The 16,381-nt window shown below is 44.5% G+C and overlaps 1 protein-coding gene across 1 annotated transcript; it reads left to right on the top strand.

The window, feature by feature from the left end:
* The first annotated feature begins 3,894 nt into the window (after window positions 1–3,894).
* Window positions 3,895–14,979, top strand: LOC139377068 (cyclic AMP-responsive element-binding protein 3-like protein 3-A). The gene is made up of 9 exons (XM_071120114.1): window positions 3,895–3,962; window positions 5,544–5,672; window positions 8,440–8,620; window positions 10,914–11,006; window positions 11,173–11,279; window positions 13,778–13,846; window positions 14,100–14,184; window positions 14,376–14,472; window positions 14,789–14,979. Exons 1-9 carry the CDS (start codon window positions 3,895–3,897, stop codon window positions 14,977–14,979), a joined length of 1,020 nt encoding a protein of 339 aa, XP_070976215.1.
* Window positions 14,980–16,381: the final 1,402 nt, after the last annotated feature.

Genomic DNA, 16,381 nt, shown 5'->3' with positions numbered 1-16,381 from the left:
GAAACGTGTATTAAATCCATTTTACAAAAAGGCTGAAATGTAACAAAATGTGGAAAATGTTAATAGGTCCGAGTACATTCTGAATGCACTGTATATCATAAAAAAAAACAAAGTGTCCTGACTCCTGGCATTAATATCTTCATCATGGTACGGTTGAATATTGCCTCTGGACAACACCCACCTGCAAAAGTCATATTACAGGCAAAAATATAACTCTCTTGGTCATTCATTCTGATGTTATGTTGTGGTCAGATATCTCTGATACACTCCCCCACAATTTTCATATCCATGGGAATTTGTGTAAAACAATTGCATGGAAACTTCCAGCTACAGTCATTTGGAAACCATGTTCTGAAAGGTACACCTCTTTTGTCTTTGATAAATGCAATGATAAAACATTATTAGAGAACATGACATAATGTTCTTTATACAGTAGGTGTAATTCTTAGACACACGTACATTGGCAGGCAGACGCCCTCGTATATAGAGATAAGAGCAAGGCACGCTGATAAGGCCTCAGGTTATTGTTGAATTGAGAAATAGCTGTCATTAACTAAACACAACAATGTGTTGATTTATATGCATAGCTTATTTATGAATCATATGATATACCAGAAAAAAAAGTGATGTAATATGTGCAAATAATGGAACAAAACCCCCAAATGGTCACCTCAGTTTGATTACATTCGTACCCCTGTGTCAATTACATTAATCAAATATCTAAAATATGAAACATGGAAAGGAATTTAGGAGATAACTATTCAGATTAAACTAAATTTGATCATTTAAATTAAAATGTGTGTGTGTGTGTTTGGTGGGGGGGGGGGATCACACACACACACACACACACACACACACACACACACACACACACACACACACACACACAAACACACACACACACACACACACACACACACACACACACACACACACACACACACACACACACACACACACACACACACACACACAAACACAATCTCAATTCTGCTGAGATTTCAATATGATTGGAATTTCAACTTTGTCCTGTGGAACAGGCTCATATGCGCATACAAAAACGCACATACTTAGCTACAGGAAACACTCACTGCAATCCCAGCTTGAAATATTTATCAAGGTAGCTATTGACAACTTTTGACCATTCCTGTTGGATATTTACAACTTCTTGCACCAATCTCATTGGAAAGTTGGAATAATGACCCATATCTCAAACAAGGTAAAGAAAACTATCTTGTGTGGATTTTTTTTTTTTTTGTGTGTTTCTTAGACAGGTGATTGAATTAGATGTGTGCTTTGTCATTCATAGTTTGAAGTGGCTTTCAATGTCAGCTTATTTCACCATAGAGCATTGTGGTCATATTAAGACTTCAATTTAAAAAACATACTCATTTGTTGGTTCTATAATGACATACAGACATAGATATTGACCTGTATTATATCAACATTCTCTCTTTGAAAGTATATTTTTGTGACTTATTTTAGTCTTCTCAACCCAGGAACCATATGCCCTATATGCAGGGTGAGCAACTTTCACTGGCGACGGGGGGGGGGGGGGGGGGGGGGGGGGGGGACATGCGCCACATTCTGAAATAGCATTTTTGTCCGCCCAGTTGAAAAAAAAAATTCAACATTTATTTAACTAGGCAAGTCAGTTATGAACAAATTCTTATTTACAATGACGGCCTTTATCAGTGGAATGTGATCCAAAAATCAGGCAACGCTGTGCTTTAGGACCATGCCTGAAGCCACCGAGCGGTCGGATAGGCTGCTTGGAGTGTTTATCCGACTGGAAAATAATAAAATAATAAAAAATAATGATTATGTCCCCCCCACTTCTAAAACCAAAGTTGTGTATATGTATTGGTGTTATGGAGTCATGTAGTCTACTGTTTATATTTATCTATAGGAAGAGTCAGGATTATTAATTGACTCTGACTGGTCTCAGGATCCATGTTAACAAGTTTATACTTCTATAGAGGTGCCCTGATCTGTTATTTTTGTGTCCACCTGTCTATTTATTTAATGTCACATTGAGATCAAAGTCTATTTTGCAAGGGAGCACTGCATTACAAAAGCAACAAACAGAAAGTACACAATAAGGAGCTAGTGACACAATTACATCAATCAAGAAGGGAGCACAGGAAACACAAAAAAACTATAACAAACACCCACATTCATCTGTGTCTATAGCTCCTGTAAAGAGATTCCCTGTGTAATTTTTGCTATGTGACCCACTTATAGTCAGTCGGTAGGCAGGCTCAGGGTCTGGGACAGGCAGAGTGGTCAGGCAGGTGGAAACAGGGTCAGGACAGGCAAGGGTCAAAAACCAGGAAAACAAGGAAAAGAGAGGCTGGGAAAAGACAGGAGCTGACAGGACAAACACTGGTAAGCATGACAAACAAGACGAACTGGCACAGACAGAAAACACAGGTATAAATACCTAGAGGATAAGTGGGGAAGATGGGCGACACCTGGAAGTGGTGGAGACAAGCACAAGGACAGGTGAAACAGATCAGGGCGTGGCAGTACCCCTCCCTCTAGGGACGCCACCTGGCATTCCACCTGGGCGGACCCCTGGTTGACTGGGGTGCCGGCAGTGAAAGTTGGCGATGAGGGCCGGGTCCAATACCACGTAAACCTGAGGAGACTCAACCAGCAGGAATTGGATCATCTCGTTGTGGTTCCCCAACACTTGTAGGTTGACTGGGGGTGGTCTGGTGGGTGACCCGGCCTGTAGAGCGTGCGTCCAGCACTCTAACACCCATGGGAATGGAGAAGGGTTGAGTGGGGATGCCCAGCTCGGATGCCAGGGTAACGTCTATGAGACTCACATCGGCCCCCGAGTCGATGAGTACCTGGAGAGACTTGGACTGGTCGCCCCACAGCAGGGTGGCATAGAGAGTGGGGCGAGTAAGGGGAGAAAAACAATCATCTTTCAGACCCACCAGTGTACACACTCTGCGTGCACATTCGGCTGGAAACAGCCTAGTCCTGCCGAGCTGCATCGGCTCGGGAAGACGTGAATCGGCAGTCTCTGGAGGCTCTTGGAGGGACTCGGGTAAGCTCGGATCGGGCACGTAGACGCCGGGGACGCCGGGGACTTCCGGAGTTCATCAGCTGCAAGGTGGGATCCCTCAGTGAGTGATTGGGATCGCAATCGGACCTCTTCTCCCTCATACGTTCCCGTAGCCGACCATCGATCCGGATGGTTAAAGCAATGAGTGAGTCGAGATCCGTTGGTAGTTCTTGGGCTGCCAGCTCATCTTTTACCTCCTCCGGTAATCCGTGCAGGAACTTATCCAACAGCGCTTCCGGGTTCCAGGTACCCTCCACTTCTAGAGTGCGGAACTCCACCGCATAGTCTGCTACACTGAGGGTGTCCTGCCGAAGCTGGAGTAACTTCCAGGCAGCCTCTCTCCCGGACACCGGAGCCTTTAACACCTTTCTCACCTCCGCCACAAATACCTCCAGACTGAGGCAGACGGCGGATTGTTGCTCCATTGCCGTGGCCCAGGCGAGTGCCCTCCCGAACATCAGCATAATAATATACGCTATCTTCGAGCGGTCCGAGGGGAACGAAGAAGGCTGCAGCTCAAAAATAAGGGAGCCCTGGGAGAGAAAGGCCCGGTAGGTTCTGGAATCTTCATCATAGCGCTCCGGGGGAGGTATTGGGGGTTCCTGGGAAATCGGGGTGACAGCGCTGCTACCAGCCGGGTTACAGAGGGGCTGGGAGGTTACCGTTGTGGTCGGCTGCCTAGTAGGCAACCCACGGAATGGCTCCCGCAATGCGTTCAAGGCTAGGTCGTGACGTTCGGCCATGGAGTTGGAAGGGTTTCCATCAGACCGTGAATCAACTCCTCTGGCCTACCAATGGTAGCTCCTTGGGAGGAGATGGCGTTGCGGAGCTGGTCCAAGTCTGCTGGGTCAATCATGGCCAGTTCGTACTATCAGGTATCAAGGTAAGACCCAAGTGCAGACTGTGTGAAGAAACAATGTTTATTGTAACAACAGGGGCAGGAAAACGACAGTTCAAGGCAGGCAGGGGTCGATAGGAGCAAAGGTACAGGATGGCAGGCAGGCTCAGGGTCAGGCAGAGTGGTCCGGCAGGCGGGTACAGGGTCAGGGCAGGCAACGGTCAAAAACCAGGAGGACGAAGAAAAAGAGAGGCTAGGAAAGACAGGTGCTGGTAAGCTTGACAATCAAGATGAACTGGCACAGACAGACAGAAAAACAGATATAAATACCCACAGGATAAGTGGGGCAGATGGGCGACACCTGGAGGGGGTGGGGACAAGCACAAGGCCAGGTGAAACAGATCAGGGCGTAGCACCTGGTCAGTTCATATATTCAGAAAATACTCCTGTCCCAAGTTGTAACCAATCAGTATGTTTCTCCTCTATAGGGAGGAATTGAATTTATAGATCTCCTGCTCAACCAGTCAGACGGAACCCTCAGTTGCCATGGTAACCATCCCTGGCAAATCACATCACCCGAGGTGAGTGACAACACCATTCCACTTTCTCCTCCACCCCTTTCCATCAGTAAAAGCACCCTAGAGATTTTGTGACATATCTGAGTTTCTCCTTGTCAGTAAGTAACTAGGACCCATAGTTTTCCTGGTATCAGGTATCAAGGTAAGACCCAAGTGCAGACTGTGTGAAGTAACAATGTTGATTGTAACCGGGGCAGGCATACGACAGGTCAAGGGAGGCAGGGGTCAGTAATCCAGAGGTGGAGCAAAGGTACAGGACGGCAGGCAGGCTCAGGGTCAGGCAGAGCTCAGTAATCCAGAGGTGGAGCAAAGGTACAGGACGGCAGGTAGGCTCAGGCAAGGGTCAAAAGCCAGGAAGACGAGAAAAATAGATTTTACATTCATACTTATGGAAAGTCAGCCACAAATGTAACCAATCTGAATAGGATAATATGCTCAATCCCATGTCTTTTTTGGTCTTGCGTGGTCCATGTTGACCTTGTCCATCTGCCATCATCATCTTTTCCCATTGCCCAATGACAGTTATTGATTGACAGCAGAGCCATATATTTTGTATTTCTAAATATATGACTCTCATTGACAGCTTGTGGGGAGGGGGCATCCTATTCCCTTCACCAGAACTGTCAGACCTCAATCATAGCTGTTCTTTATCTTTAATGACCCTAGACAGGGGTATTATCTCTGGCTGATGTATGGGTGTGTATGCGTTTGCGTGCGTGTGCGTGCATGTTTGTGTGTGTGTGAGTGATTGCATTATTCTTGAGTGTTTAGTAGGTTTCTGTATAGTAAGATAACCTGTAATCTGTTTGTGTACTGTATTTCTGATGACGTGTCTTTGGTTTTATTTTCTCTCTCTGCATGTATCTCACCCTCCCCACGCACGCACGCATGCACGCACGCACACACACACACGCACACACACACACACACACAACCTCCTGCAGTCTCTGAGCCAAGAAGGTGGCGGTGATGATTTCCTGGATACTCTGTTAGGTGGCACTGACTCATCGTCTGCCCCCACCTCCCCCATGTGGCCCTACTCCCCCAGCGACAGTGGCATCAGTGAGGATCCCAACTCTGGCTCCGATCACCTGGACAGCCGTAACCCGCCCTCCAGCCCCCCCTTCCATGCCTTCGACCAAGCCCATCTCCCTAACCTCCACTCTAACCTCACCAGGTCTGCACTGCACTGCCTGGCACCTGATGTCTCCATCGACTTAGGTAATACACACCTCTGGAACAGATGCACAGACAGTTGAAGTCGTAAATTTACATACACTTAGGTTGGAGTCATTAAAACTAATTTTTCAACCACTCCATAAATTTCTTGTTAACAACTATAGTTTTGGCAAGTCGGTTAGGACATCTACTGCGTGCATGACACAAGTAATTTTCCAACAATTGATAACAGATTATTTCACTTATAATTAATTCACTGTATCACTATTCCAGTGGGTCAGAAGTTTACATACACTAAGTTGACTGTGCCTTTAAACAGCTTGGAAAATTCCAGAAAATTATGTCATAGCTTTAGAAGCTTCTGATAAGCTAATTGACATCATTTGAGTCAATTGCATGTGTACCTGTGGATGTATTTCAAGGCCTACCTTCAAACTCAGTGCCTCTTTGCTTGACATCACAGAAAAATCAAAAGAAATCAGCCATGACCTCAGAAAATAAATTGTAAACCTCCAGAAGTCTAGTTCATCCTTGGGAGCAATTTCCAAACGCCTGAAGGTACCACGTTCATCTGTACAAACAATAGTACGCAAGTATAAACACGATTGGACCAAGCAGCTGTCATATCGCTCAGGAAGGAGACACGTTCTGTCTCCTAGAGATGAACGAACTCTGGTGCGAAAAGTGTAAATCAATCCCAGAACAACAGCAAAGAACCTTGTGAAGATGCTGGAAGTAACAGGTACACAAGTGATTTGGTAATACACAAGTGTTGGTATACAATTTTCAAATACAAATATTGAAATACTTCATGCATTTCAACTCAGGTCTGTTTGGTCCAAAGTGTATTTGAAATTATGTATTTGGAAACAAATATTTGAAAATACTTAAAAATTCCTACATTTATTTGATTTGGCCAGATTATTTGAAAAATAGTCATATACAGAGAAACAAATTATTTGTTTATTTGTTATAAATATAAATACACAAATACACATGTATTTGAATCCAGGTTTGGTCCATTCTACAGAGGTTTTCATCATTGAATTGAAACCTCCAGTCTACCCAGCCCGTTCTATTTTATTATGTTTTTCTTATTCTAGCCACATCAGAGCATACCCACAAAGAGATAAGAAAATGTAGAGAAAATCTGAAATTAAATAAAAAAAATTGTGCTTGGTTCATAGAACCGGGGTTGCGTCAGTAACCTCTGTTAGCCACTAGATGTAGTTGTAATAAACAAAGCCGATTCTGTTTTCTTCCGACTAATGTGGCTCTATATTTTGAACAGTTTAAGCTACAAAAGATGACCCCAGCCTTGAGACATGTGTGCCATTCAGAGGGTGAATGGGAAAGACAAAGATTTAAGTGCCTTTGAAACGCTGCTGCGTTTTCCATGCTCAACAGTTTCCCGTGTGTATCAAGAATGGTCCACCAACCAAAGGACATCCAGCCAATTTGACACAACTGTGGGAAGCGTTGGAGTCAACATGGGCCAGCATCCCTGTGGAACACTTTCGACACCTTGTAGAGTCCATGCCCCGACGAATTCAGGCTGTTCTGAGAGCAAAAGGGTGGGGGTGCAACTCAATACTAGGAAGGTGTTCCTAATGTTTGGTATACTCAGTGTCTTCTGTTTCGCTCCAGCTGGACTCATTAGAATCAAATCAAATCAAATCAAATTTATTTATATAGCCCTTCGTACATCAGCTGATATCTCAAAGTGCTGTACAGAAACCCAGCCTAAAACCCCAAACAGCAAGCAATGCAGGTGTAGAAGCACGGTGGCTAGGAAAAACTCCCTAGAAAGGCCAAAACCTAGGAAGAAACCTAGAGAGGAACCAGGCTATGTGGGGTGGCCAGTCCTCTTCTGGCTGTGCCGGGTGGAGATTATAACAGAACAGAGCGGACAAGACCAGGAACTAAATCAGACTGGGGGAAAAAAAATAATGATAATATTTTTTTCTACACAGAATATCATACAAAATGATTGTCTGATGATCTTCTGAATTTCCTTTCTGATGCATTTCAGTCACATCAAACGATACTTATTTTAGATTGAAATACTGTCAAAAGTACTGCCAAACTGATTTGTAATAGACTGCTATAGCACCAATAAAAAAAGTGAACATTGTCCTTTGATTACATCACTTTGTTTACATGGTGGGGTGGCGAGAAAATGTTGATATCAAAATGGGGTCGTGGGCATAAAAGTTTTGGAACCCCTCTCTTAAACCTAAAATTAACCACTCGGAATGAATTAATGAAATTAAGCTTAACCCTATCCCTAACCTTAAATGGATAGTTCACCCAAATTACAAAATGGCCAAACAATAAGTTCAGACTTGCAGAGGAGTGAAAACAAATCAAGGAATCTTAAACAGTTCTCAAAACTCTACTTTTTTGATAATACACCGGCCGATGAAGGGTCGCGCTTCAACGGTCAGCAATCAGATCTAAAAGTACATCTCCTTTTAACTGTCAACACACACAACATCTCATTGGTTGTACAGAACTATCTATACATTCTCATTGGTGAATGTGACCATCTCATGACCATCTTGAGACAGGCATACTGCATCCCCGTGATAATGTCTCCCACCGCTCAGGCCTTCTTAACAAGTTGGGTGTTAAGTAGATCAGAGCCAGCTGTTATTGCATTGGTGCCTGTGGGAGAGCCATTGGATTTGACCAAATATTACAGATTTCCCCGACACACAGTAACGTTAGTAAATAGAATAATGGAATGGAATAGAATAAAATAGAACACAATCTTGTAACTGTTTTGAGCCCTCAGTAAATCTGGTCCTACGTCTCTCTGTCTTCTCAGATGGATGGGAGTCTGGCCTCTTCCAAGAGAGCAATGGGGATACCCACAACTCCCAGCTGCCCTCTGGTTACCATCTCACTGTCAAGGACCTGCTGCTGTCTGGAATAAGAGAGACGGTGAGTCAGAGGGACAGGGGAGTGGAGGCCACGCCATATTGCTTTCATCTACGCTACGAAATCCATTCAGAACTGTTCAAAACTGGAGCTGTAGGTCTAGGTTCTAGGGGAGGAGGCGAGAGACAGAGAGACCCAGATTGACACAGACAAACAGACACACAGACAGAGATGGGCAGAAAATAGGACATAAACACAGTATAGGTTTTGAGTGACAAAACATTTAAACTCAGTTTTTCATTTCCTGACATTAAATCCTACAAAAACATTCCCTGTCTTAGGTCAGGTAGGATCACCACTTTATTTTAAGAATGTGAAATGTCAGAATAATAATAGAGAGTGATTTATTTATGCTTCTTTTTCTTTTCTCATCACATTCCCAGTGGGTCAGAAGTTTACATACACTCAATTAGTATTTGGTAGCATTGCCTTTAAATTGTTTGGGTCTTGGGTCAAACTTGGGTCAAATGTTTCGGGTAGCCTTCCACAAGCTTCCCACAATAAGTTGGGTGCATTTTGGCCCATTCTTCCTGACAGAGCTGGTGTAACTGAGTCAGGTTTGCAGGCCTCCAGGCTCGCACACGCCTTTTCAGTTCTGCCCACACATTTTCTATAGGATTGAGGTCAGGGCTTTGTGATGGCCACTCCAATACCTTGACTTTGTTGTCCTTAAGCCATTTTGCCACAACTTTGGAAGTATGCTTGGGGTCATTGTCCATTTGGAAGACCCATTTGCAACCAAGCTATAACTTCCTGACTGATGTCTTGAGATGTTGCTTCAATATATCCACATAATTGTCCTGCCTCATGATGCCATCTATTTGTGAAGTGCACCAGAACCTCCTGCAGCAAAGCACCCCCACAACATGATGACCCCCCTGTGTCACGCCCGTCGTTCAAGGGTAGACCAAGGTGCAGCGTGGTGAGCGTACAACAACAAAACAAGAAATAACAAAAACGACCGTGAAGCTTACAAGGGCTATAGTGCCCCTAACAAAGAAAACTTCCCACAATGACAGAAGGGAAACAGGCTGCCTAAGTATGATTCCCAATCAGAGACAATGATAGACAGCTGTCCCTGATTGAGAACCATACCTGGCCAAAACATAGAAATACAAAAACATAGAAAACAGAACATAGAATGCCCACCCAAATCACACCCTGACCAAACCAAATAGAGACATAAAAAGGCTCTCTACGGTCAGGGCGTGACACCGTGCTTCACTGTTGGGATGGTGTTCTTCGGGTTGCAAGCCTCCCCCTTTTTCCTCCAAACATAACGATGGTCATTATGGCCAAACTGTTCTATTTTTGTTTCATCAGACCAGAGGACATTACTCCAAAAAGTATGATCTTTGTCCCCATGTGCAGTTGCAAACCATAGTCTGGCTTTTTATGGCGGTTTTGGAGCAGTGTCTTCTTCCTTGCTGAGCGGCCTTTCAGGCTATGATGATATTGGACTTGTTTTACTGTGGATATAGATACCTTTGTACCTGTTACCGCCAGCATCCCCACAAGATCCTTTGCTGTTGTTCTGGGATTGATTAGCACTTTTTGCACCAAAGTACGTTCATCTCTAGGAGACAGAACGCATCTCCTTCCTGAGCGGTATGATGGCTGAAGCTTCTAAAGCCATTTCTGGAATTTTCCAAGCTGTTTAAAGGCACAGTCAACTTAGTTTATGCAAACTTTGTACCCACTGGAATAGTGATACATTGAATTATAAGTGAAATAATCTGTCTGTAAACAATTGTTGGAAAAATGATCTGTGTCATGAACAAAGTAGATGTCCTAACCGACTTGCCAAAACTATAGATTGTTAACAAGAAATGTGTGGAGTGGTTGAAAAATTTGTTTTAATGAATCCAACCTAAGTGTCTGTAAACTTCCGACTTCAACTGTATGTATCAATTATGAGCCAAATTATCATAGACATGGTATAAGTCAAAACACCTCAAAACAAGACATGGTATCAAGAACAAGATTCAACTAGCTGAAACAAGCCACTCCCCACATGTGTTCTAGAATCAATTTTAGTATTTCAAAATCCAGTGAAGTTATTTTTTCTACGACCGGTACCAAGGCCCTTTGTAGGGTCATGTGAAGGTCTCACTGTTGCTCACTCACTTCTCACTGTTGCTAGCTATCTGACCGTTCAGAATCATAACAACACAGGTCCTTCTACCCCTGCAATGCGTGCACATCATTTTCAGGACGTTGTCAGACAACCCGTTTATGTGACTGTCTGAAGCCTTGCAGTAATCGTTGTGTCTTCCCATTCTCCTGTGACTCCCAGAATTCCCTGCAGGAGGTGGTCCTTAACGAGGACGAGAAGAAGCTGCTGGCTAAAGAGGGTGTCCACCTGCCCAGCCAACTGCCCTTTACTAAGGTAGGCTACCACTGGCCCTAATGTCCACCTGGCCAGCCAACCATCCCTGTTTGTTACAATTTAACTTAAAAAAAACTTTTGTACTCTTTCACTTTAACCAACTCTAATCATCTCTGTCTTCATTCGCTCACTCTCTCTGCTGTCTGACTATGTTCTTTTGGATCAGTACGAGGAGAGGGTCCTGAAGAAGATCCGCAGGAAGATCCGCAACAAGCAGTCGGCCCAGGAGAGCAGGAAGAAGAAGAGGGAGTACGTAGATGGTCTGGAGGGCAGGTATGGACCAAAAGCAATGTAGCCCAGTTGGTGGTCCAATGCACCAGTAATTATCCAATCAAATGTTATTTTCACATGCGCCAAATACAACAGGAGTAGACTTTACCGTGAAATGCTTACTTACAAGTGCTTAATCAACAATACAGAATTTTCTAAGTAAGAAAATATTTGCTAATAAAGAAAAATGTAATAAAATAAATAAATAAAAGTAACACAAGAAAATAACAATAACGAGGCTATATACAGGGCGTTCCGATACTGAGTCAATGTGAGGGGGTACAGGTTAGTCGAGGTAATTGAGGTTAATATGTAGGGGTAAAATGACTAGCATAGAGTAAGTAGGGGTAAAATGACTAGCATAGATAATAAACAGCGAGTAGCAGCACCGTAAAAAAGTGGTCAATGTTAAGCAGTCTTATGGCTTTGGGGTAGAAACTGTTAAGGAGCCTTTTGGACCTAGACTTGGCGCTCCGGTACCGCTTGCTGTGAGGTAGCAGAGAGAACAGTCTATGACTTGGGTGGCTGGAGTCTTTGACCATCTTTAGGGCCTTCCTCTGACACTGCCTGGTATAGAGGTCCTGTATGTCAGAAAGCTTGTCCCCAGTGATGTACTGGGCCGTACACACTACCCTCTGTAGTGCCTTGCAGTCAGATGATGAGCAGTTGCCATACCAAGTGGCTCTCAAAGGTGCAGCTGTAGAACTTTTTGAGGATCTGAGGACCCATACCAGATTTTTTTCAGTCTCCTGAGGGGGAATAGTTGTTGTGCCATCTTCACGACTGTCTTGGTGTGATGGACCATGATAGTTTGTTGGTGATGTGTACACCAAGGAACTTGAAGCTCTCGACCTGCTCCACTACAGCCCCCTTGATGTGAATGGGGGCATGCTCGGCCCTCCTTTTCCTGTAGTCCACGATCAGCTCCTTTGTCTTGCTCACGTTGAGGGAGAGGTTGTTGTCCTGGCACCACACTGCCAGGTCTCTGACCTCCTCCCTATAGGCTGTCTCATCGATGTCGGTGATCAGGCCTACCACCATTGTGTTGTCGGCAAACGTAATGATGGTGTTAGAGTCGTGTGAGGCCACGTAGTCATGGGTGAACAGCGAGTACAGGAGGGGACTAAGCACACACTCTTGATGGGCCCCTGTGTTTTTTATCAGCATGGCAGATGTGTTGTTCCCTACCCTTATCACCTGGGGGCGGCACGTCAGGAAGTCCAAGATCCAGTTGCAGAGGGAGGTGTTTAGTACAAAGGTCCTTAGCTTAGTGATGTGCTTTGAGGGCACTATGGTGTTGAACGCTGATCTGTAGTCAACGAACAGCATTCTTACGTAGGTGTCACTTTTGTCCAGGTGGAAAAGGGCAGTGTGGAGTGCAATAGAGATTGGGTCAACTGTGGATCTGTTGGGGTATCCAAATTGTAGTGGGTCTAGGGTTTCTGGGATGATTGTGTTGATGTGAGCCATGACCAGCCTTTTAAAGCACTTCATGGCTACAGACGTGAGTGCTACAGGGCGGTAGTCATTTAGGCAGGTTACCTTGGCATTCTTTGGCACAGGGACTATGGCGGTCTGCTTGAAACATGTAGGTATTACAGACTCGGTCAGGGACAGTTTGAAAATGTCAGTGAAGACACTTGTCAGTTGGTCAGCGCATGCTTTGAGTACGCGTCCTTTGCTTGCCTCGAAGCGAGCATAGAAGGCATTTAAGCTCGTCTGGTAGGCTTGCGTTACTGGGCAGCTCGTGGCTGGGTTTCCCTTTGTAATCCGTAATAATTTACAAGCCTTGCCACATCCGATGAGCATCAGAGCCAGTAGTAAGATTCAATCTTAGTCCTGTATTGACGCTTTGCCTGTTTGATGGTTTGCCGGAGGGCATAGCGGGATTTCTTATAAGCGTCCAGAATAGTGTCGTGCTCCTTGAAAGCGGAAGCTCTAGCCTTTAGCTCAGTGCGGACGTTACCTGTTGTCCATGGCTTCTGGTTGGGCAATGTACGTACGGTCACTGTGGGGACGATGCCATCGATGCACTTATTGATGAAGCTGGTGACTGATGTGATATACTCCTCAATGCCATCGGATGAATCCCGGAACATATTCCAGTCTGTGCTAGTAAAACAGTCCTGTAGCTTAGCATTTGCGTCATCTGACCACTTCCATATTGAGCGAGTCTGGTACTTCCTGCTTGATTTTTTGCTTGTACGCAGGAATCAGGAGGATAAAATTACGGTCGGATTTGCCAAATAGAGGCCATGGGAGAGCTCATGGAGTTAAGGTGGTCTAAACTTTTTTTCCCCGTTGGTTGCACGTGACATGCTGGTAGAAATGAGGTTAAACGGATTTAAGTTTTTCTGCATTAAAGTCCTCGGCCATTAGGAGCGCCGCTTCTGGGTTAGCATTGTCTTGTTTGATTATGGCCTTATACAGCTCGTTGATTGCGGTATTGTAATGTATAAAAAGTTTGTGAACTGATGGAGTGTCTCTCTCTGCCCTGGCAGGATGGATGCCTGTAGTAAACACAACCTGGCGCTACAGAGGAAAGTCCACCAACTGGAGGAAACCAACACGTAAGGCATTAAATATCTTGTTTACAAGGGAGACGTGTTCAAGGCCCCTCCCCTTAACTCTTCCTCCTTCCTTCCTCTTCTCTTCTTCCCCTTCTCCTCTACTATCTCCTTCTTTCCTTCCTCCCCTACAATCTCCTTCCTTCTTTCCTGTCTTGAATGGAATGCTTTGAATCATCTCTATTTGACTATACAGCTCATTATCCTCTCTCGTGTCTATTCATGTACTGAATCCTCTCTGTGTGTGGTACTGCAGTTCTCTGTTGGAGCAGCTGGCCAGGCTACACATTCTTCTACCTAATGGCTCCAGTAAGACTGCCCAGAAAGCGACCTGCATCCTGGTATGGAATATACACAAAGAGCAGGATCACATAAGAAATAGGTCACTGCGGTGGTTGCTGGGCTGTTACCATGTCTGTGATTGAATACTCAGGCCTTGTGATTGAATACTTAGATCCACAGTTGAACACTATATAAATAGAATGGGTTGAGCAGCAGTTCATGCTCTCCCTCCCTCTCTTTTTCTCTCCAGGTGCTGCTCCTCTCTTTCTCTCTCCTCCTCTCTCCCAGTCTGCTGCCTGACCCACACAGCCATGTCAGCCTGGAGGGAGACTTCAGCAAGGATAGGGGTTAGTGTGAAAATACACACACACACACACACACACACACACACACACACACACACACACACACACACACACACAAACACACACACACACACACAAACCACAAACACACACACACACAAACACACACACACACACACACACAACACACACACACACACACACACACACACACACACACACACACACACACACACACACACACACACACACACACACACACACACACACAAACACACACAAACACAGACCTATGCGTGCACACACACGCCTTACTATCTGACTATACGGCTCACCTCTCTCTTTCGCTCTCTCTCAGAGAGATCTCGTTCCCTGCTGGCGGTGGTGGACACAGAGATATCACCCCCACCTGTCATCTCAGTGGCTGGGTGGGTAGAGGCCCTGTCAACCCTGGTTGGGAAGCTCCGACTCAGGCCAGAGTACGCCGACTCAGACCCCCAAACCAACCACAACCATGACCACAACTATGACTACAACCACAGCCTCTGACTACACTATCGCAAATGCAATCTCAACCACGCAGATACGGAGCTCCTTCCTAACCAACACCACTGACTTCCTACTCAATCACTAGGCTACTGTAGCACCACCAGCTCTAATACACTTGATTCAGCTAATTAGGGTCTTGATCAGTGGGTGATGAGTTAAAACACATTGTTAGCTCCCCAGGACCAGGGTTGGTGGCCACTGCCTTAGAGAACCGTACTGCTATGTATTAAACAGTTGATGGGATCAACTGATCCTCTGTACCCAACCTGAAATCAGAGCCATAAGTAGGACATTTTACAAAAATGTGTTTACCTCCATTTAGTATGATATGTAAATGTTACGTTACATAACAGATCATACTAAATGGAGGGACACAAAGAAATGTCCCAAATCATATGAATTGCCCTGAGGCTAGGTTGCTGAACCCTAATAGGTGGGGTAATGCATTATAGATATCATGTAATATATTGATTTACTGAATAATGTGGCTATTGAACAATATTCACCTACTTTTTTTTACTTACTTGACTTAGAATTTATTTTCATAGAATTTCTTATTTAAGTTTCATTGACAAACTCAATAAAAAAAAGTATTATTAAAAATGATTCCCTTACACTGCATCAGTCTGTAGGACATGTTTGTTTTCCATGTAGTCATGGGAAAGGTGTAAATGTAGTTATTTTATAAAGACGTGTATTTGTATTTATGTATTTGTTTACGAAGCAGAGCTGTGATTTGCCTAATGTCCCTATAATACAGACAAGCAGAGAAAAACAATGTGGTTGACAGGGATAACTTGGGTGCTTCTCAGTGTGTTTTTTTATTCAATTACATTTTTTATTTCACCTTTATTTAACCAGGGAGGCTAGTTGAGAACAAGTTCTCATTTGCAACTGCGACCTGGCTAAGATGAAGCAAAGCAGTTCGACACATACAACAACAGAGTTACACATGGAATAAACAAACATACAATCAATAATACAGTAGAAAAATCTATATACCCCATGTGCAAATGAGGTAGGATAAGAGAGGTAAGGCAATGAATAGGCCATGGTGGCGAGGTAGTTACAATATAGCAATTAAACACTGGAATGGTGGAATGTGCAGAAGATGAAGGCAAACAACAGTTCAAGGCAGGCAGGGGTTGATAATCCAGAGTTGAGGGCAACGGTACAGGACGGCAGGCAGGCTCAGGGTCAGGCAGAGAGGTAAGGCATGCAGACTCAAAGTCAAAACCAGGCGGGCAAGAAACAAATAGACTGGGGAAAAGCAGGAGCTGAGACAAAACGCTGGTTGTCTTGACAAACAAGACGAACTGGCAACAGACAAACAGAGAACACAGGTATAAGTACCCAGGGGATAATGAGGAAGATGGGCGACACCTGGAGGGGGGTGGAGACA

Source organism: Oncorhynchus clarkii, chromosome 20, assembly GCF_045791955.1.
Source record: "Oncorhynchus clarkii lewisi isolate Uvic-CL-2024 chromosome 20, UVic_Ocla_1.0, whole genome shotgun sequence".
NCBI classification, from domain to species: Eukaryota; Metazoa; Chordata; class Actinopteri; order Salmoniformes; family Salmonidae; genus Oncorhynchus; species Oncorhynchus clarkii.
The sequence above is the reverse complement of the archived record's forward strand: the minus strand, read 5'-3'. Positions and strand labels throughout refer to the sequence as shown.